Source organism: Salvelinus namaycush, chromosome 11, assembly GCF_016432855.1.
Source record: "Salvelinus namaycush isolate Seneca chromosome 11, SaNama_1.0, whole genome shotgun sequence".
Classification (NCBI taxonomy): domain Eukaryota; kingdom Metazoa; phylum Chordata; class Actinopteri; order Salmoniformes; family Salmonidae; genus Salvelinus; species Salvelinus namaycush.
The window spans coordinates 5,713,714-5,737,507 of record NC_052317.1 but is presented as its reverse complement, the minus strand read 5'-3'; the positions used below and the strand labels follow the sequence as shown (position 1 = coordinate 5,737,507).

Below are 23,794 nucleotides of genomic sequence, written 5' to 3'. Positions count from 1 at the left end.
TTTACCGCAATTAATAACTCTGAAAGGGACACCAAGATGCGCCAAGGTCATTAATAAGACAGAATGGCAAAGTTTTACATCCCTTAAGGGGATTCAATCATTTTCACCTGCAAAACAATGCTCTTTTGAATAATCTTAACTTCGGAAAACTTTGTTCTTTGTTGTCCAACAAACACAAAAAGGCATTCATGTCTGAACTTTTAGTCAAACATTTCATCACACTTTTTTTTGGAGCTCACGGCCAATCTCCCACTACCACAAATAAAACCTTCTGAATAATTCAACAAAAATACACTCTGTTTTATCTGTCAGTGAGGGGAATACATTTGGTAACAATAACACAAACAAGGGAGCAGAGGAAGACATATCACAATATATACCAGGGTCTATACCTGATCAATTATTTGGGTAATGTCTGTACTGTCCTCGCCTTCTGGATGGTAGCGGTGTGAACAGGCAGTGCCTCGGGTGGTTGTTGTCCTTGATGATCTTTTTGGCCTTCCTGTGACATCGGTTGTTCTAGGTGTCATGGAGGGCATGTAGCTTGCCCCCGGTGATGCGTTGTGCAGGCAGCACCACCCTCTGGAGAGCGTTGCGGTTGAGGGTGGTGCAGTTGCCGTACCAGGCTGTGATACAGCCCGACAGGATGCTCTCGATTGTGCATCTGTAAAAGTATGTCAGGGTTTGGGTGACAAGCTCCTGAGGTTGAAGCTCCAAGTCTCCAAGGTTCAAGCTCCAAGGTTCAAGCTCCAAGTCTCCTGAGGTTGAAGAGGTGCTGTTGCACCTTCTTCACCACACTGTCTATGTGGGTGGACCATTTTAGTTTGTCTGTGATGTGTATGCTGAGGAACTTAAAACTTTTCACCTTCTCCACTGCTGTCCCTTCGATGTGGATAGAGGGGTGCTCCCTCTGCTGTTACCTGAAGTCCACGATCATCTCCTTTGTTTTGATGATGTTGAGTGAGAGGTTGTTTTCCTGACACCACACCCCGAGTGCCTTCACCTCCTCCATATAGGCTGTCTCGTCGTTGTTGGTAATCAAGCCCACTACTGTAGTGTCGTCTGCAAACTTGATGATTGAGTTGGAGGTGTGTATGGCCACGCAGTCGTGGGTGAACAGGGAGTACAGGAGGGAGCTGAGCATGCACCCTTGTGGGGCCCCAGTGTTGAGGGTCAGCTAAGTGGAAATGTTGTTTCCTACCTTCACCACCTGGGGGCGGCCCGTCAGAAAGTCCAGGACTTAATTACACCAGGCGGGGTTGAGACCCAGGGCCTCCAGCTTGATGATGAGCTTGGAGGGTACTATGTTGTTGAATGCTGAGCTGTAGTCAATGAACAGCATTCTTACATAGGTATTCCACTTGTCCAGATAGGATAGGACAGTGTGCAGTGTGATGGCGATTGCGTCGTCTGTGGACCTGTTGGGGCGGTATACAAACTGAAGTGGGTCTAGGGTGGCCGGTAAGTTGGAGGTGATATGATCCTTGACTAGTCTCTCAAAGCACTTCATGATGACAGAAGTGAGTACTATGGGACGGTAGTCATTTAGTTCAGTTATCTTTGCCTTCTTGGGTACAGGAACAATGGTGGCCATCTTGAAGCATGTGGGGACAACAGACTGGGATAGGAAGCGATTGAATATGTCCGTAAACACACCAGCCAGCTGGTCTGCGCATGCTCTGAGGGCGCGGCTAGGTATGCCGTCTGGGCCAGCAGCCTTGCGAGGGTTAACACGTTTAAATGTTTTACTCACGTAGTCCGTGATTTCCTGTAGACCCTGCCACATACGTCTCATGTCTGAGTCGTTGAATTGCGACTCCACTTTGTCCCTGTATCGGCATTTCGCTTGTTTGATTGCCTTGTGGAGGGAATAACTACACTGTTTATATTCAGCTATATTCCCAGACCTCTTTCCATGGTTTAATGCGATGGTTCGCGCTTTCAGTTTTGCATGAATGCCATCCATCCATGGTTTCTGATTAGGGTAGGTTTTAATAGTCACAGTGGGTACAACATCTCCAATGCACTTCTTTATAAAGTCACTTACATAGTCAGCGTATAGGTCGATATTGTTCTCTGAGGCTGACCGGAACATATTCCAGTCCGCGAGATCAAAACAATCTTGAAGCGTGGATTCCGATTGGTCAGACCAGCGTTGAATGGTTCTAGTCACTGGTACATCCTGTTTGAGTTTCTGCCTATAAGATTGTAGGAGCAAGATGTCGTCGCGGTCAAATTTTCCGAATGGAGGGCGGGGGAGGGCTTTGTATACATCGCCGAAGTTAGAGTAGCAGTGATCGAGTGTATTACCCCTGCGCGTAATGCAATCAATATGCTGATAGAATTTAGGTAGCCTTGTTCTCAAATGTGCTTTGTATACACGCACACACAAAGTACAATGTGACAGTACTTGTGATTGAGTTACAAAAGTTTCCCTCTAAGTTGGCACTGCCTTGGTGTTTCTGGGTATAATAAAGTCCCTAACAACAGCTGCATTCAGAGAAATACCCAATTTTTTTACCTTCTTCATCCACTATGCCCACTGTAAGACCAGCTGATAATTTGAGTTAGTTTGACAAGCTGATAATGGAACACTACCAATCGGATAACATCACATGAAAGTGTAGCCAATACATTTGATTAGAGCGATCGCATCAGAAATAGTGGGTTGTTAATTATTCTGTCCCACACCAGATGCTGAAGGTGCAGGAAGTTTCACAAGTTGGTAAAGATACAAGATCAACCATTTATCTTTGACCGTTGGTCTTGTTGAGAGAGAAATTATGTCTCATTGACAAAGACAAAACAAAGTCAATTGGTGCTTCTTACCAGCACTCAGGCTAAGACCCAGATGCAAACACAGGAGGTGGATAGTACGAGTCTCAGAGTTTATTACAGTACAAGGGGCAGGCAAAAGGGTAGTCGAGGCAGGCAAAGAGTCGTAATCCAAATCAGAGTCAGGCAGGTACAGGACAGGCAGAAAGGGCAGAACTGGGATAAACTAGAGCACAGGAAACACGGGAACATGCTGGTAGGACTTGACGGGACAAGACGAACTGGCAACAGACAAACAGAAGACGCAGATGTAAATACACAGGAGATAATGGGGACAAATGGGAGACACCTGGTGGGGGGTGGAGACAAGCAAAAGACAGGTGAAACAGATCAGTCATTAATTTACCTATATGCAATCATCATAACTTCATCATAGCAAACATAGGGTAAGCTGGTCAAAATAAATGTTTGAACCGGGTGTATGACCGATTTCTAGAGAGAAGGACTGTGAAGGTCAAATCCCCTGTCAAGGCAGAGAGTTGGTCATTACTGCATTTCTGGTTTGAGCCGTTGGTGAGGAGGATGCCATGTCTCCTCTTAATAATTTTAGTAGATGACCTCCTCTAAATATGTTGATTGTCTCCGATTGATTGGCTGTTTGCTTATCAGGATATACAGTAACGGACCGTCAACGCTCTGATGAAGGTTCAACATCGTAGACGAAATTCATCAGCAGACATGGCCTAAGACATATAAATGGAGACGTCTTCACATAAAAATGAGGAGCATTGACTAGATGACAGATGTGAGGAGTACCATGCTAAAATGTCAATGACCATGTCTCATAGTCAAGCGCTTAACTTGCGGGGGGACGGGGGTCATGCCCCATCCAATATTTGAGACAGGTCAATTTGACGTCCTCAGTAATATACCATGATTCATTTGATTGACAGGAAATTATTTTCCCACCATAAAGTGTCAGAAAGCCACTGGCTTTCTGTGTCTTTTACACCACACAGTGGTACTAATTTCCTCCTTTTACGATTGGACACCCCCCCCCCCCCTCCGCAGCTAATTATGATTTTGGTTTGGCGTGGTCCTCCGAAGCCTTGGTTTGTGGAGGGAAAAGAAATTGAGCAAGGCTAACTTGGAACATTTTAAAATAGTACAGTCAAAAGTAACATGGTAAATTCATAAGCACAAATTATGTTTTTTTTAAATGGAGAAAGTGAGAATGCGCATTTTTCAAAAGAGTGGTAATTGGTAACGGTTATATTGGGCACTTTGGTAGTATTATAAACCTTAAAACATCTAGTTTCTAGGCTACAGATTTAGACAAGAGTGGTTTCTATGAACCTCAGGCTGTAGGCTCAAGCGAGCCTGTTTCTCTCCTAGTCAGGCAGCCTGCTTGTTTCCCAGACTCTGACCACTGACCAACAGCAGCAACCTATTCTCTATATTTAGGCCAAAATTGTGGGGGGAAAGCACACATCCTGTTTATCCAACCTAATAATCACAATACTTCCTGAACCAACTTTTGTTTTTATTTTCATTTGAGAATCTGCAAAAGCAATTGGTCCACCCTAGCTACTGTACATGTCATGTGACATTGCAGAGCGGTAAGCTGTTTTTTTTCTAATTTATTATTTCTTTCTTTTTGATTTCAATATGGAACGGAAACCAGGTACTGGTGTTTGTATGTACTATTTCTTGATAAGTAAAAATCGAATTGATTAAGTGTAAATCTGAATAACTGTGTTATTCGTATACCATATTTTTGTGTAACAATAGTAGCAGTTCATTTATTTGGGGAAGATGAGGGGGCATGGATAATATACATACTGAGCTATATTGTATGCTCAAAAAATGTTAAATAATATTATACTGAAGAAAAATATAAAAGCAACATGTAAAGTGTTGGTTCCATGTTTCATGAGCTAAAATAAAATATCCTAGAAATGTCCCATACACACAATAAGCTTATTTCTCAAAAATGTTGGACACAAATGTGTTTACATCCCTGTTAGTGAGCATTTCTCCTTTGCCAAGACAATCCATCCACCTGACAGGTGTGGCATATCAAGAAGCTGATTAAACAGCATGATCATTACACAGGTGCACCTTGTGCTGGGGACAGACAATAAAAGGCCACTCTAAAATGTTCAGTTTTGTCACACAACACAATGCCACAGATGTCTCAAGTTTTGAGGGACCGTGAAATTGGCATGCTGAATGCAAAAATGTCCACCAGAGCTGTTGCCATAGAATGTAATGTTCATTTCTACTCCATAAGCCGCCTCCAATGTCGTTTTAGAGAATTTGTCAGTACGTCCAACCGGTCACACAACCGTGTAACCACGCCAGCCAAGGACCTCCACATCCAGCATCTTCACCTGCAGGATTATCACCCAGACAGCTGATGAAATTGTGGGTTTGCACAACCGAAGAATTTCTGCACAAACTGTCAGAAACCATCTCAGGGAAGCTCATCTGTGTGCTTGTCATCCTCACCAGGGTCTTGACCTGACTGCAGTTCGGCGTCGTAACCGACTTGGTAGACACCGTGTATGGCGTCGTGTGGGCGAGCGGTTTTCTGATGTCAGCGTTGTGCCCCATGGTGGCATAAAGTATGGACACCGAACACAAACTTTCAGCATGATTTTTTTATTTAACCTTTATTTAACCAGGTAGGCCAGTTGAGAACAAGTTCTCATTTACAACTGCGACCTGGCCAAGATAAAGCAAAGCAGTGTGACAAAAACAACAGAGTTACACATGGGATAAAGAAACGTACAGTCAAAACACATTAGAAGAATCTATGTACAGTCTGCAAATGTGGTAAGGTTAGGGAGGTAAGGCAATAAAAAGGCCATAGTGGTGAAATAATTACAATTTAGCATTAATACTGGAGTGATAGATGATGATGTGCAAGTAGAGATACTGGGGTGCACATTTTGTTGAATTTGTTGAACAAGTCATTAACATCTCAAAATGATTGCCTCCCCTGTTTTCAATACTCCAGCACCCTCCACTTGCGAGGATAACAAAACTGTGCCATTTATAAAAGGTTTTATGAGTTGGGAGAAAGCATTGCTAGGGATCTTGACCATTCCGCCAAAGATAATCGTTCCAAATCCTTGATATCCTTCGTCTGTGCTTATGACCTGCCCTCTTTAATTCAAACCACGCATTTTCAATGGGGTTCCAGTCCGGAGACGGATGGCTATTGCAAAATATTGATTATGTGGTCAATTAACCATTTCTTTGTGGATTTTGACCCTGTATCCAACACAATGTTATGCCCACAGCTCACAGCTGTTTACCAGTGAACCCTATTTCTCTCACTTTTCTTTTCTTTCTCATTGTTTCTGTAGTGAGGATTCACCCACGTTAGATAATTATTTTGTAACTTATCTGCATAATTCGTGTGGATGATTACGACGTTTCTCTCACCTGTTTGTGAAGATGTAGTTGACCTCGGGCAAATGTTACATTATGACAGTCAGGTAATGCACAGTGCCAGTCAAAAGTTTGGACACACCTACTCATTCAAGAGTTTTTCTTTATTTTTACTGTTTTCTACATTGTAGAATAACAGTGAAACCATCAAAACTATGAAATAACACATATGGAATCATGTAGTAACCAAAAAAGTGTTCAAATTAGACACCCTTTTCTGGAAAACCTATGACCATGATTATATATCTTACCTGCTTGTTCATGAAGATATAGATAACGGGGTTGATGAACGTGCTGGTTTTGGCCAAGACCGACGGCACGATGCTGGCCTCAGGGGTGACCAGGCTGGGGCGTCCGAAGGTGGCCAGCAAGGCCATGACCCCGTAGGGCACCCAGCACATCAGGTACACTAGCACCATGGCGACTACCATGACAAGAACACGGTGCTCCCTCTTCCTGCTCATAGCTGTGTTGATGCCGCTAACCTGGGGAGGCAATAAGCAGGGAAGTAGAGAAGACGCAGGGAAGGAGATTAGAGGAAGGAATGTGCAGTCGATGAAAGAGACTAGAGGAAAAGGGGTAACAGAGGAAGAGAAAGACAACGAGCGAGAGAGAGCAACGTCTGGAATGTCACTCTTGCTCATCAGACACAGGGAATGCACTGACAGTGGAATCAGAGAAACAAAGCGAAAGGAATGAGATCGAGCGGCCCACCATCAACCACTTTTCCCAGACATGCATGTTCTGACAGAGTGCATTGTCTATTTAGGTACTGGTGTGCGACAGGAATCCTCATTTCTTAACATTTTTCCACAAATGGCATCTCCATTGGGAGGCACACTGAGACATCAGGGCTAAATGTCACCTATCTTGTCGTGGCCATAGAAACACACACACACACACACACACAAAGCCCGCTGGGCCTCTTGCTCTGCACAAACATGAGCTGTTTATATTTGACTATCTGCACTGTTTCCCCGATGACCGTCCATCATCCCCTGTCACTCAAGTTGCCATGGAGACAGACCGGCAGGAATCCGGATTCAAAAGGCTGCAGTGCTGACATGATTTAGGGGATAGGAGTGTTTTCACCCATCCAAACAAAAAACATTACTAAAACATAAAACAACTTTCGGGTTTCAGCCATTAATCACTATTCTCATGGCAGCTAATCATGGTAGCGAGATTCACTCTCAGTCCAACCTGGTCTCAGAGCATTTCGTATTATTCTGTACTGAAATCCGTGAAGCTACATATAGTATATGTTACGTTTGGTATGGTTACATAAGACAGATGGTTACTTAAGGCAAAAATGAATGGAGGGTTGTGTATTCGAATATCATCAGGAACAACTTTAGAATTTTAGCATAACTTTCCACTACTTACTACTTTTTAGCATGTTAGCCAACCCTTCCCCTGACCGTGATCTTCACCTTTTTAGCTAACCCTTTACCTAACCCTTTAACCTAACTCCTAAACCTAAGCCCTAAGCCCCAGTCTAGCTAACGTTAGCAAGCTAGGTAACGTTAGGCACCTAGCTAGAATTCATAACATATCATACGTTTTGAAATGTCATAACATATTGCATGTTTTGCAAATTCGTAACATATAATACGAATTGTAATTCATAACATACACTACATGACCAAAAGTATGTGGCCACCTGCTCGTCGAACATCGTCCAAAATTGTCTAGAATGTCATTGTATGCTGTAGCGTTTAAGATTTCCCTTCACTGGAACAGGGGCCTAGCCCAAACCATGAAAAACAGCCCCAGACCATTATTCCTCCTCCACCAAACTTTACAGTTGGCACTATGCATTGGGGGCAGGTGGCGTTCTCCAGGCATCCGCCAAACCCAGATTTGTTCGTCTTACTGCCAGATGGTGAAGCGTGATCACTCCAGAGGACGCGTTTCCACTGCTTCAGAGTCCAATGGCGGCGAGCTTTACACCACCCCAGCCGACGCATGGCATTGCGCATGGTGATCTTAGGCTTGTGTGCGGCTGCTTGGCCATGGAAACCCATTTCATGAAGCTCCCAACTAATATGTATTGTGCTGACGTTGCTTCCAGAGGCAGTTTGGAACTCGGTAGTGAGTGTTGCAACTGAGGACAGATGATTTTTATGCACTATTGGCGGTACCATTCTGTGTGCTTGTGTGGCCTACCGCTTTGCGGCTGGGTCGTTGATGCTCCTAGACGTTTCCACTTCACAATAACAGCACTTACAGTTGACCGTGGGAGCTCTAACAGGGCAGAAACTTGACAAACTGACTTGTTGGAAAGGTGGCATCCTATGATGGTGCCACGTTGAAATTCACTGACCTCTTCATTAAGGTCATTCTACTGCCAATGTTCTCTATGGAGATTGCATGGCTGTGTGCTTGATATTATAAACCTGTCAGCAACGGGTATGGCTGAAATAGCAGAATCCACTCATTTGAATGGGTGTCCACATACTTTTGTATATATAGTGTATCATATGCCACTCGGGGGGCTCCCGAGTGGCACAGTGGTCTAAGGCACTGTATCTCAGTGCTAGAGGCATCACTATAGACATCCTGGTTCGACCGGCCGTGATTGAGAGTCCTATAGAGCGGCGCACAATTGGCCCAGCGTCGTCCAGGTTTGGCCGGTGTAGGCCGTCATTGTAAATAAGAATTTGACTGACTTGCCTTGTTAAATAAAGGTTACATTTAAAAATGAAACATAAATACGAAATGGGTTATGGTCATCCACAAATTAATAAATACCATACGAAAAGTAACATATCTTACTAAAGGAAGTGTCTCGGATTTACATACAGAATAATACGTAATGCTCTGAGACCAGGTTGCTCAGTCAATCAGTTGATCAGTCTCTCTAAAGACAACACTGTGATGATTTGATAAATGTTGGAGGCCTCTTCCAGCTCCCCATTGTATTATGGGTTATGCGTGTGGGAGAACTAGGCACTAGCGAGCAGGGGAGTACTATCACATTTCAAAGTATTTTTTATATAAATTGTTCCTAAACATGACCATAATTATTCTGTTTGCAGTGGGAATTTCCAGTAATTTGGCCCATCGGTTAAAGTAATGACTGCTTGGGACTATTCATTCTGTTGTTGACCCTTCTGCATTATAAGCAATATTTTTCAGCTTTGCCTAGGGCAGAGACCGATTTCGCCAAAAGGCTAAGAGCTAACTGCCTTAAAACCTGTTTGGGAAGTGGGCAGCATTTTCACGTTCGGATGAAAAGCTTGCCCAGAGTAAACTGCCTGCTACTCAGGCCCAGAAGCTAAGATATGCATAGTATTAGTAGATTTGGATAGAAAACACTCTGAAGTTTCGAAAACTGTTTGAATGATGTCTGTGAGTATAACAGAACTCATATGGCAGGCGAAAACCTGAGAAAAATCCAACCAGGAAGTGGGAAATCTGAGGTTTGTAGTTTTTCAAGTGAATGCCTATCCAATATACAGTGTAAATGTGGTCATATTGCACTTCCTAAGGCTTCCACTAGATGTCAACAGTCTTTAGAACATTGTTTCAGGCTTCTACTGTGAAGGGGGAGCGAAAAAGAGCTGTTTGAACCAGGGGTCTGGCAGAATGACATTAGTCTAGTCACGCAAGCTGCCGTGAGCACGAGCTCCGTTCATTTTCATTTCTAAAGACAAAGGAATTGTCCGGTTGGAACATTATTAAAGATTTATGATAAAAACATCCTAAAGATTGATTATATACATCATTTGACATGTTTCTACGGACTGTAATGGAACTTTTTGACTTTGTCTGGACCTAGTGGCTGCGCCTTGTGCATTTTGGATTACTGGACAAAATGCGCAAACAAAAAGGAGGTATTTGGACATAAAGATGAACTTTATCAAACAAAACGAACATTTGTTCAGACAGGATGGCTAGATTAATAAGAAGTTAAGTTTTAATTTGGTGTATTGCACTTGTGAATGTATGAAAATTAAATATTTAAAAAAATATATCTTTGAATTTCGTGCTCTGCCATTTTAGCAGATGTTGTCGAGCAGAACCCTAGCCTTGCTCATAGCATCTTTGCGCTTCCCTAAAAAAGTTAACTATTCACTCTCCATGCACAACACAAGGCCTAAAGGGCCACTGTGCCCACTGTTTTGTCCCGATGCTACTTAGTTAATCGATTATCATCACTGATTGAACAGCAGACTCCACTACTCTTTAAGACAGAAGTTATGGACCATTGTATTTAAAGCATGTGAGAAAAAGGTCAGGGTTAGAGAGGTAATGCCAAATTGACATTGGACATAAGGCTTTTGTCCATATTTTTTAAGATCCTTTTTTTAATGCAGGGCTTCGGCTGTTTGATACGCTCTCTATTTTGGCTCCAATAGGGCTTTGATCCAGGAGATAACGTTTTTCCTTTCTGTCTCCATTACCTTTTCACTGAGTCAGCACTGAGCAAAGGACAATTAATGGGTTCAATCTAAAGACTGATTGGGTAAATCAAGACTGCTCAGTGACTTGGAAAGACAGAAATACGGAAGATACAAAGGTAGACAAAATGTCCTTCAGGGATCAGTACCCAATAAGAGGTGTTGTCTCACTTTATCTGTCTGTCTGTCTCCATATCATCTACTGCTCTGAAAAAAAAAGAATATGTGGCAACGATGCAGGATTCGTTAGGTATAGTTACCAATGGTCAGCAATTCCATTATCCCACAAAACTAAAGGGTGAAATGTTAGTGAAAATGTGGGAACTAGTTCTCTTACTAAAGTTTGTACCTTTAAAGGTAGACTCAGCGAGATGACGTTGCATCGAACAGGCTTTGAAGCCACCGGTCGGCATATTGGCACTCCCCAGTAGGAGCAGTCCTTCATAGGAATGAATGGAATTCTACAGTATTTCAATTCAAAGTTTCAAGAACAAAATTACATGTATTTTTTTTTTTTTTTTTTTTTTTTGTAGTAACATTAGTAATCTCAAAAAATTATACTTGAAGAAAATGTTTTTATATATATGTATATAGTTTAGCTCACATAATATAATTTGAAAGTATACATTACTCTGTCTATAATAGAATTTAAACGTGGCAAAAACATGAATGTAGACATTAATAAATGCATTATCTTTTGAATTCCCTCGGCAGGCACTGAAGTCATTTTATGTTGTGCAGTGCAATTAAAAAATCTATACAAATCTATGCCAACAGATTGTGGTGTTAACTTTAATCCAGATGCAGTGCCTGTGTGTGCTGTGTATGTGCGTGCCAAGTATAGAGGGTCCTTTTCACTCTGGCTGAGACTGAAATGTCAATAAAGTAGAATAAATAGTATGTGCCAAACGAGTGTCCCTTCCTGGGAACAAAAACCTCTGAAAGATGTCTTCTGTGTCACATTGACACAGGATTTCCATGTCTGTGGTGGACCCTCAGCAGGTCTGAATGTGATTGCGGTCTTATGTTTGACCTCCATTACCCTCACAAGCTAAACACAAAACAGTGTTTATGAGGACTTGATGTAAAAAAAAAAAAAAAATAGGCAAGGGGAAACATGGGGACACCATCTCACAAATGCACTTCTTTAAGTGTTGAATTGTATGTAACTGTGGGCTGCCAATGCCCAGTACTGTAAGAGCCTACCAACACACACAGATCAGCTCGACAGAATGCGCAACACTAAGCTATCAGAGTTTCTTACAGGCGCCATAACTTAAAAGTCAATAATTAGAGCTATAGGCTACATTGCTGTCAAATTTGTGACACTACGCAATGAGCGTAACCAAGTCGCAACTTCTCCAGGTGCGCAATATTTTATGTGTGGGAAAGTTTCACACACACACGCTATAGTGATGGGTCATTGTCCCTATACCCATCAAATAACGCTAAGCGTTATATCTATCAATAGCAATCTGACCCACAAGCAATGACATTAAGAATCACAGATAAATAATCTAAATGCTGCCTTTAAGTAAAAAGCAAAGGTCTAAACTTACTGAGGGAAAGGGTTGTAAAAATGACGCTGGAGAAGAAGGCCGACGTTTTACGTGTCTTTGCAACTTATTTTTGTTACATATTTTGTACATAATGTCTCTTCTGACCAAAAATAACTTGCTGCTCTTTAATTACTTGTTACTTTTATTTCTTATTCTTATCCATATTTTTTTAAACTGCATTGTTGGTTAGGGGCTCGTAAGTAAGCATTTCACTGTAAGGTCTACTACACCTGTTGTATTCAGCGCATGTGACTAATACAATTTGATTTGATTTGTAGCTTACCATTTAGAAGAGTTGCAGCCTCCTCGGTGCTGTGTTCAACATCATGAGAAGTTTCTGATTCCATTCCTCTTCCTGGTGAAATTTACCTGTCAGGTCCCTCTCAAATGCCAGCTGGACAAGCTGGGCTTTTCGTTGACGTAACATGCTCTGTGTTCAGAGTCTGCGTTCACTGAATACATTCTTCAGGGTGGAGAACACATTTTTGCACATTGCTGTAGATGCCCAAAATGTTTTTACCATATTTCAGTGCGAACAGCACGGTCGGCATTGCTGACAAAGACCTGCCGTATCTTTGTCGAACAAACACTGAGTGGGGTCCATTTGTTGTTGCTGGCTGTGGTTGCGATTTCACTTTGCAAGAACGTGCAAGCCACAATAAACTCTGCTTCCACTGGTTCAGTGTTGGTTCGATTTAATATGTTGTCAGGTGGCTGTGGTAACGGAGGTGCAGGTGCTTGTTGTGACGTTACCCTCGTGCTGCTGGTGCTAGGCCATTGCTTTTCTCGATCTTGTTGGTCAGCAGGGCGCGTTAGGGATGGGCGGCTATTACATTTGCTGCTCGGCTCCTAGGCCTCGGTGGTCGGGCCTGCATGCTGGTCGGTGAGCTTGGCATCACTATCGACATGGTGCCTAGCCATTTTCAGATATTCATGCTGATCAAAGCGTAGTCAACTAGCTATAATTATTCAGCGCGCTGCTACCAAAACCTAATGAAGCTAGTAGTTACTAGCTATAACTCACTGTAGCTATCTGCAAATGTGAACAACTTTGAGAGAAAATGCCCTGGGAGCCAATGAGCTTCCTAAACAACGTAATGAAGGCGGTACCTTGTGACATTGCATGGCTAGCATCCTAATCCGAATGAATTTTGGGGATTTTAATTACTAAATATTACATCATTACTTTCCCCCTCCCTCACCGCTCTTCAGATCAAGAGTTAACAGGCTCTGTCCCGGTCTGTGCAACTGGAAGGCCCGGCCTGGCAGGTAATTCATATACCATTTGTTATGTTTATGGGGAAACAAAACTGGAGGGGGGAGGTCTGGGGGGGTCCATGCCCGGCTTTGCCACCCTGTGAAGCTGGTAACGTAATGTGTCTGGCTAACCATTTACACTATAGTGCTGTAAACATAACATGGCGGGTTGTTAAGGATGTTAAATTGAAATGGCATTCATACATCAAATAACGTGACGTCAGTGAAAGGCGAGGGAGAATCCCCTGTATAAAATGTTTTGCCTGAAATATATTGTACATTAGCAAAGTGAAATGTACCCATCTCCTTTGAGGCGCCATTGGCTCTACAGGGCACAGGATAACTCAAGGTGGCATGTTTACACTACACCCAGGCGACGGCCTTACAACATGGCCAATGATCAATCTTGGAGTCTATCATGCCCCCCCTTGGAGTGTCTCCTTAAAGCGAGCCAACAACTCTGCGAGAAGACACTTTCTTCTCAGACAGAGCACCGGCACCAGGACATTTATTAGAGCACCTTAATGTGCTTAATTAATCCACATAATCCGTTAATTTAAAGTAGTAGACAACCTAAATGGATTAACCGACTGCAACCGACTCTGGCCCGTTCAGTGAACATCACCTATTGCTGGAAGTGCGGGAGCGGCTGGGAGAGCAAGAAATGTGTGGCCTTTCATGACCACTTGATGTCCAATCTATGTCCAGTGCGTGTCCCATCAGCGGAGAATTGGGGTGATAAATGGCACGTGTTCCTACGACTCCCACCTTCTCCATCTTGCAGAATGAGGTGATTAGCATCGGTGGCTTGCCAGCCTTGGAACAGGTGAGCCTCTGTATCACCTGGGCAGTGAAGCGAAAGCAAAATGACCCTGTACTGTTTGCAGAGGAAAGACAAACAGGCCTCTTCCACCTTTAGGGATGTGGTTGCATGCCCCGCTAAACAACACAATCCTGCCACCCGCACCACCACACGGCTTCCCTCAGAGACTCTTAGAAAGCATCTGCCAAACAAATTAGTTCTGGATGGGGAAATTTCCAGGAAGTATCATCTACGCCTTAAACTCTTGGGAGAGAAGAGCAAGAATGGAATGGTTTGCGAAAGATGAAATCATCTTTCTGAGTGAAGACTGAATTTCCTATTGCTTTTTTTATTTCCAGTTGCGTCCAACTTAATCCTGAGAACAAAACTGCACTGGTACATCTCAGCGGCTTTTGAATCAAGGCGAGGCCCAAAACAGAGGCAAGACCTCCATCAAGTGTTACAGCGATGTCTGTTCCCACCTCAGGATAGGTTTTCTTCCCTAAAATTCTATATAATGAGGAAGAATCTGTGGACGTTTCGCAAGGGAATCAACCGGGCCATCTTGAAGTTCAAAATGATTAACAATCAACTTTATATGTTCATTTATTATATGTGACGATGTCAGCTCGATTCCAGAGTCAACGGTCACACTTCTGCAAAACTACAGAGTAAAATCCAAACCTGAAAGATAGACTGGTGTTACTTATTGAGCAAAACACAGAGGCAAATACAGTGGGGAGAACAAGTATTTGATACACTGCCGATTTTGCAGGTTTTCCTACTTACAAAGCATGTAGAGGTCTGTAATTTTTATCATAGGTACACTTCAACTGTGAGAGACAGAATCTAAAACAAAAATCCAGAAAATCACATTGTATAAATTTTAAGTATTTAATTTGCATTTTATTGCATGACATACGTATTTGATACATCAGAAAAGCAGAACTTAATATTTGGTACAGAAACCTTTGTTTGCAATTACAGAGATCATACGTTTCCTGTAGTTCTTGACCAGGTTTGCACACACTGCAGCAGGGATTTTGGCCCACTCCTCCATACAGACCTTCTCCAGATCCTTCAGGTTTCGGGGCTGTCGCTGGGCAATACGGACTTTCAGCTCCCTCCAAAGATTTTCTATTGGGTTCAGGTCTGGAGACTGTCTAGGCCACTCCAGGACCTTGAAATGCTTCTTACGGAGCCACTCCTTAGTTGCCCTGGCGGGTCGTTGTCATGCTGGAAGACCCAGCCACGACCCATCTTCAATGCTCTTACTGAGGGAAGGAGGTTGTTGGCCAAGATCTCGCGATACATGGCCCCATCCATCCTCCCCTCAATACGGTGCAGTCGTCCTGTCCCCTTTGCAGAAAAGCATCCCCAAAGAATGATGTTTCCACCTCCATGCTTCACAGTTGGGATGGTGTTCTTGGGGTTGTAATCATCCTTCTTCTTCCTCCAAACACGGTGAGTGGAGTTTAGACCAAAAAGCTCTATTTTTGTCTCATCAGACCACATGACCTTCTCCCATTCCTCCTCTGGATCATCCAGATGGTCATTGGCAAACTTCAGACGGGCCTGGACATGCGCTGGCTTGAGCAGGGGGACCTTGCGTGCGCTGCAGGATTTTAATCCATGACGGCGTAGTGTGTTACTAATGGTTTTCTTTGAGACTGTGGTCCCAGCTCTCTTCAGGTCATTGACCAGGTCCTGCCGTGTAGTTCTGGGCTGATCCCTCACCTTCCTCATGATCATTGATGCCCCACGAGGTGAGATCTTGCATGGAGCCCCAGACCGAGGGTGATTGACCGTCATCTTGAACTTCTTCCATTTTCTAATAATTGCGCCAACAGTTGTTGCCTTCTCACCAAGCTGTTTTTCTATTGTCCTGTAGCCCATCCCAGCCTTGTGCAGGTCTACAATTTTATCACTGATGTCCTTACACAGCTCTCTGGTCTTGGCCATTGTGGAGAGGTTGGAGTCTGTTTGATTGAGTGTGTGGACAGATGTCTTTTATACAGGTAACGAGTTCAAACAGGTGCAGTTAATACAGGTAATGAGTGGAGAACAGGAGGGCTTCTCAAAGAAAAACTAACAGGTCTGTGAGAGCCGGAATTCTTACTGGTTGGTAGGTGATCAAATACTTATGTCATGCAATAAAATGCAAATGAATTACTTAAAAATCATACAATGTGATTTTCTGGATTTTTGTTTTAGATTCCGTCTCTCACAGTTGAAGTGTACCTATGATAAAAATTACAGACCTCTACATGCTTTGTAAGTAGGAAAACCTGCAAAATTGGCAGTGTATCAAATACTTGTTCTCCCCACTGTATATCGATTTACTATTCCGACATGAACTCTGACATGAATGATTGTGTGCAGCTATCATTAAGGAAAATACATTTCAGAGAATAAAGGAAGTAGTGCCTTGTAGCGTTCACTTGGATAAGTATTTTGGCAATTTCTTCTTAGCAGGGTTTGACAGCTGCAGCTGTGTATGATAAAGTAAAGTCGATATCTCCCACAAGGACATAAATGCCTCAGAAAGCTACATCCTCACCAATCAGATCGAACATTATTCTCCTCATCTTCTCTCCATACCCCAGGGAAAAGCTAAAAGTCTGAGAAACAATTAATTCCACTAATGCCGAGTGTCATACAAAAATACATCTTCACAACTCAAAATGTATTTACCCAAAGTGTCTTTCCACAGTATGTTGTGAAGTATTAGAGGCGACGGGGGGGACATCACATATATAAGACTTTACCCACACCTCCCAAAAAACGAATAAACACACACACGCACATTCACACACTTTGGTATTCCAAATCAAACAGCCACACTCACTTATACAAATGTGCTATCTTAATCCTGCAACAACAGGAACTGTGAATTATTGTGTGAATTATAATGAATGGACATTTTTGTAGAGGTCGATCATTTCTTTGGTAGGATAAATCAAGTCTGACATTTTAAAGTGGAAAATATTAACTTTAGAAGCCTTTTTAAACCTTGAATACACTACAATCTGCATTTCCTGCTGAGCAGGAAACAGAGTGATCAAATTAAGATAGTACATTTGTATGCCCATACACACCAGAGACACACACATACCCCACAAACACACACACACAACACTTTTGACTGCCTGTTTCGCTTCAGCATTCCAATTCCTGAATCCACAAGGACTTCCTGCCAGTTCTGCTCGAGCCGTTAAATGTGATTGATCACACTCTTTGTGTCTCTCGCATTACCCTACATGAGGCTCCTGTGGCCTGCCAAGATTCACTTGTCGCCGGTAAAGGGCTTTCTCAGCAAGAAGCCTGAACGCTCGACTGCGCCTTGCCACAAACGCTCACAATCCTTTCCAAATCAAATCAAGCTTTATTTATATTGCACATTTCAGACATGGATGCAACGTAATGTGCTTGGCAGGAAAAATAACTAATAAACTAATAAACAAACATCAGAGGATAAAAAAATGTAACAATAACAATAAAAACTTTGTTGAAACACCTTTGGCCGCAATTACAGCTGTGAGTCTTTCTGGGTAAGTCTCTAAGAGCTTTCCACACCTGGATTGTGCAACAGTCTTGGTAAGCAACTCCGGTGTAGATTTAGCCTTGTGTTTTAGGTTATACTCCTGCTGAAAAGGGAATTAATTCTGGTTGAAAGCAGACTGAGCCAGGTTTTCCTCTAGGATTTTGCCTTTGCTTAGCTCCATTTTGTTTCTTTTTTATCGTGAAAAACTCCCCAGTCCTTAACGATTACAAACCTACCCATAACATGATGCAGCCACCACTATGCTTGAAAATATGGATAGTGGTACTCAGTTATGTGTTGTATTGGATTTGCCCCAAGCATAACACTTTGTATATTCAAGACAAAAAGTGAATTGCTTTGCCACATTTTTTGCATTATTACTTTAGTGCCTTGTTGCAAACAGGATGCATGTTTTGGAATATTTGTATTCTGTACAGGCTTCCTTCTTTACTCTCTATCAATTGTGGAGTAACAACAATGTTTTTGATCCATTCTCAGTTTTCTCCTATCACAGTCATTAAACTCGGTAACTGTTTTAAAGTCACCATTGGCCTCATGGTGAAATCCCTGAGCTTTTCTTTCCTCTCTGTCAACTGAGTTAGGATGGACGCCTGTATCTTTGTAGTGACTGGCTGTACTGATACGCCATCCAAAGTGTAATTAATAACTTCACCATGCTCAAAGGGATATTCAATGTCTGTTTTTCTACCAATAGGTGCAATTATTTGGGAGGCATTAAAACCAAATCCCTGGTCTTTGTGGTTGAATCTGTTTGAAATGCAATGCTCGACTGAGGGACCTTACAGATAATTGTATGTGTGGGGTACAGAGTAGTAGTCATTCAAAATCATGTTAAACACTATTATTGCACTCAGAGTGAGTCCATGCAACTTATTATGTGACTTGTTAAGCACATTTTTACCCCTGAACGTATTTAAGCTTGCCATAAGAGAGGGGTTGAATACATTTCAGCTTTTCATTTTTTATGAATTTGTAAAAATTCCCCAAAACATAATTCCACTTTGACATTATGGGGTATTGTGTGTAGGCCAGTGACAACAAATCTAAATGTAATACTTTCTAAATGTAGGCTGTAACGCAACAAAATGTGGAAAAAATCAAGGGGTGTGAATACTTTCTGAAGGCACTATAGGTTTTTTACCTGGTGTTTTTTCTTTATTGCCCGTGAATTAAAATATGCAGCCAGATTCTCCTTCTGTGCTTTGGCTCCAACAATCCCTCCTTCCCTCTCTGTCACACCATCAAGGTGTTTCCCCTCTGCGAGGTCAGACACAGGGAATGATTGTTGCTTCTACTGAAAGAAAGAGAAAAAAGTAAGGCTGGGAAATAAAAATCGCCAGCTGTTATTTAAAGCATTATGTTAAGGCAAGGCAAGGCTTGCAAGATTGGAAGTCTAGAGGCAATTGTGGGCAATAGTGTGAGATTGCAGCCCACAAATCCAGGCGTTCCAGGAAGCCCCCCCTCGAGTATCCCATTGGTTCCTGCATGTGGGCATCTTCATGCAAGTGTTCAAGTGACACTTTTAAAATACTGGATTTCTCATGATTGTCTAGGCCAGGTATTCCCAAACTGGGGTATGCTTACAGTCAGGGGTACGCGCAATGCCGCTTCCTGTGCTTGGCCCTACTATGTTGAACATAATAAATGGCTCACTATGCACCGGATGTGTACCAAACTCACTAAAAGTGGCAGTAATAAAGCCTCTCTTGAAAAAGCCAAACCTTGACCAAGAAAATATAAAAAACTATCGGCCTAAAAATTGTAGAAAAAGCTGTTGCGCAGCAACTCACTGCCTTCCTGAAGACAAACAATGTATACGAAATGCTTCAGTCTGGTTTTAGACCCCATCATAGCACTTGTGATGGACTTGTGATGGTGGTAAATTACCTTTTAATGGCGTCAGACCGAGGCTCTGCATCTGTCCTCGTGCTCCTAGACCTTAGTGCTGCTTTTGATACCATCGATCACCACATTTTTTGGGAGAGACTGGAAACCCAGGATGGTAAGTGGGTGGTTGAAGATATCCCTCTAGTGGTGTGGGGGCTGTGCTTTGGCAAAGTGGGTGGGGTTATATCCTGCCTGTTTGGCCCTGTCCAGGGGTATCATCGGATGGGGCCACAGTGTCTCCTGACCCCTCCTGTCTCAGCCTCCAGTATTTATGCTGCAATAGTTTATGTGTCGGGGGGCTAGGGTCAGTCTGTTATACCTGGAGTACTTCTCCTGTCTTATCCGGTGTCCTGTGTGAATTTAAGTATGCTCTCTCTAATTCTCTCTTTCTCTCTCTCGGAGGACCTGAGCCCTAGGACCATGCCTCAGGACTACCTGGCATGATGACTCCTTGCTGTCCCCAGTCCACCTGGCCGTGCTGCTGCTCTAGTTTCAACTGTTCTGCCTGCGGCTATGGAACCCTGACCTGTTCACCGGACGTGCTACCTGTCCCAGACATGCTGTTTTCAACTCTCTAGAGACAGCAGGAGCGGTAGAGATACTCTTAATGATCGGCTATGAAAAGCCAACTGACATTTACTCCTGAGGTGCTGACTTGTTGCTGGTGCTGACTACTGTGATTATTATTATTTGACCATGCTGGTCATTTATGAACATTTGAACATCTTGGCCATGTTCTGTTATAATCACCACCCAGCACAGCCAGAAGAGGATTGGCCACCCCTCAGAGCCTGGTTCCTCTCTAGGTTTCTTCCTAGGTTTTGGCCTTTCTAGGGAGTTTCTCCTAGCCACTGTGCTTCTGCACCTGCATTGCTTGCCGTTTGGGGTTTTAGGCTGGGTTTCTGTACAGCACTTTGAGATATCAGCTGATGTAAGGGCTATATAAATACATTTGATTTGATTTGATTTATTTTCTTCACATTTTCAAACAGCATTTATATTTTCCATCGGGGCTATACATTTGGGTGTTGTTTTTTTCTTGCCTGAGGAGCCTCGTTTCACTGCCAAAAACGAAATGAAACCATCTAGTGTTCAGCAAAATAACAACACAATGACAAATACAGGTAGCCTAGTCAAATAATTAACATCCAATCACATTAACCGTTACTCTCTCGCAGGAATTCCACTCACAATCCGTATGTAGCCAAATGTAACTGCTGCTCATGTTGGTATCTGTACTGATGGCGCAAAAGCCATGACAGGGAGACATAGTGGAGTGGTAACGCGTGTGCAAGCAGTTTCTCCCAACGCCACTTAGGTACACTGCAGCATCCACCGAGAGGCTCTTGCTGCCAAGGGAATGCCTGACAGCTTGAAAGATGTTTTGGACACTACAGTGAAAATGGTTAACTTTGTTAAAGCAAGGCCCCTTAACTCTTGTGTATTTTCTGCACTATGCAATGATAGGGACAGCGATCATGTAACGCTTTTACAACATACAGAAGTGCGCTGGTTATCAAGGGGCAAAATATTGACACGTTTTTTTTTTTTTAAATTGAGAGACGAGCTTAAAGTTTTCTTTACTGACCATCATTTTCACTTATCTGACCGCTTGCATGATGACGAGTTTCTCACACGACTGGCCTATCTGGGTGATGTTTTTTTCTCACCTGAATGATCTGAATATAGGATTACAGGGACTCTCCGCAACTATATTCAATGTGCGGGCCAAAATTGAGGCTATGAATAAGAAGTTGGAGCTCTTCTTTGTCTGCATTAACCCTCTCATGCCCTGCCTCCAGTCCACTTACTGATATCTGATCAAGAGAGCCTCATTGAAATTGCAACAAGCGGTTCTGTGAAAATCGAATTTAATCAGAAGCCACTGCCAGATTTCTGGATTGGGCTGCACTCAGAGTGTCTTGCCTTGACAAATCGCACTGTTAAGACACTGATGCCCTTTGCAACCACGTACCTATGTAAGAGTGACATTTCGGCCCTCACTAGAAAATTATTTAAGACTGAGACTCTCTCCAATACAACCAAACATTGCAGAGTTATGTGCATCCTTTCAAGCACATCTTTCTCACTAACCTGTGTTGAGTTATTCACAATTTTCAATGAACAAATAAGGTTTTATATGTAAGGTGGTTAAATAAAGAGCAAAATGATTGATTATTATTATTATTATTTGTGCCCTGGTCCTATAAGAGCTCTTTGTCACTTCCAACAAGCCGGGTTGTGACAAAAACTCACACTCATTCTTATGTTTAATAAATGTATCGTATAGTGGGTGTGTGGCAGGCTTACAATGATGGCAAAAAACAACATTTGAGAGTGCGCTGACCCTGGTGCTAGAGGGGGTACGCAGCTGGAGGTTGAATGTTTGAAGGGGTACGGGACTGTAAAAAGTTTGGGAACCTCTGGTCTATGCGATTAAAATGTGTGTCAAGGGAAATAAAAGTATTGTCAGTTTTTAGTTTAGGCTTCATTAATGTTCAATGTTTTAGATTAAAATTGACGTGTAATCTGTTGATGCGTTGGATAGCAGATGTAACAGATATACCAACCACCCCAAAGCTATGAGGAAGTGATGTAATAAATAAACAGACACCGTCCAGTAACAGAAGCCCTTTCCTGCAGTCAAATGACCAAATCGCCCGCTAGTGGCCTCATAGGTGGAATGTTATTCATATTTTTCATAATTAAAATATATTTTTTAAACAGCCAAAGAATCCAGTTTTCCTATATCAAATGATTTTGTTATATTTCAGTCTTCTGTATATTTCACCAGCCACGTTGGTGGTTGGTCAGGGCTCCACAGTGTGAGCATTTCACTCGAATGTGCAAATAAAAATATTGTTAAAAGTATGAGCACATGTATAGCAAAATAAATGTTGCAGTAGCTGTTTTCAAATTATTTCTGCTGTTTTGTTTCATAGCTGGTAATCGCACAAAGAACTACAAATCCTATATCCCACCTCGCGCAGCACCACTGCCTGGCCGAGGGGCTGTGCGCAAGGAGTGCTGAAAAGCGCTGTGCACATGCATACAATTTGGTCTAATTTACTCAAAAGTCTACTAAAGTGAGACTTTGTCCTCATGTTCTTGGTTAATTACATTGTTTTGCTCACAATCTAGGTTGTTTTTCAATGTTTGAGTTTGCTTCAACGGTCGTCGGCTACTAGTCAGAATTCTCTCAATCTCACAGGCACTTGACTTGAGTGTGTTGGCACTTACCACTCCTCCTTCTTCTTCTTCAGGATTTTAGGGCGGACTACATCCCAAAATTGTGTATTGCCGCCACCTACTGGGTGTGGTGAATAGTTAAAATTTTAACATAGAAAAGGGAAATTGGAGAAAGGGTGAAAAATAAATCCCATAATCAACAAAAATCTATAAATTCCTACATTCAAAGTGAAATGTTTACTCAGATCCCTTCAGGCTCAGGAGCCTGAATGCTCATGCTTTGGCCATGAGGTCTTGCAGATCAAATAATCCTTTAGCAGCATTCACAATAATGTCCAGTGTCTCTGAATTTTTGTTAGTTTGGCCAGGACAAATCAAATCGAACTTTGTCACATGCGCCAAATTACATGTACCTTACAGTGAAATGCTTACTTACAAGCCCTTAACCAACAGTGCAGTTCAAGAAAGAGTTACCAAATAAACTAAAGTAAAAAATAATAAAAAGTAACACAATAAAATAACAATAATGAGGCGATATACAGGGGGTACCGGTACCGAGTCTATGAGCGGGGGTACAGGTTAGTCGAGGTAATTTGAACATGTAGGTAAGGGTGAAGTGACTACTGTATGATGGTGACTATGCATCAGTTATCACCTGCACAATGAAAGCAACAAACTCCAGGCCTGTTACCACATTAACCTACCACCCTTCAAGGGGGAGCTGAACATTTGTGTCTCATCTGTGATATTTTGTTTAAAAGACTCGGGTCACAAAAAATCTTTAGACCAGATAATCTTGCTTGTCATGATCTGAGAGTCTTTAGGTGCCTTTTGGCAAACTCCAAGCTGGCTGTCATGTGCCTTTTACTGAGGAGGGGCTTCTGTCTGGCCACTC

At 42.5% G+C, this 23,794-nt stretch overlaps 1 protein-coding gene across 1 annotated transcript in view; it reads right to left on the bottom strand.

Moving 5' to 3' along the window:
- LOC120056235 (vertebrate ancient opsin-like) overlaps positions 1–23,794 on the bottom strand; it is a 76,703-nt gene that overhangs the window by 7,499 nt on the left and 45,410 nt on the right. Inside the window, exon 3 of the mRNA XM_039004486.1 lies at positions 6,486–6,719. Within this exon, the coding sequence (XP_038860414.1) occupies positions 6,486–6,719 (234 nt within the window). The remainder of the gene's footprint in view (positions 1–6,485; positions 6,720–23,794) is intronic.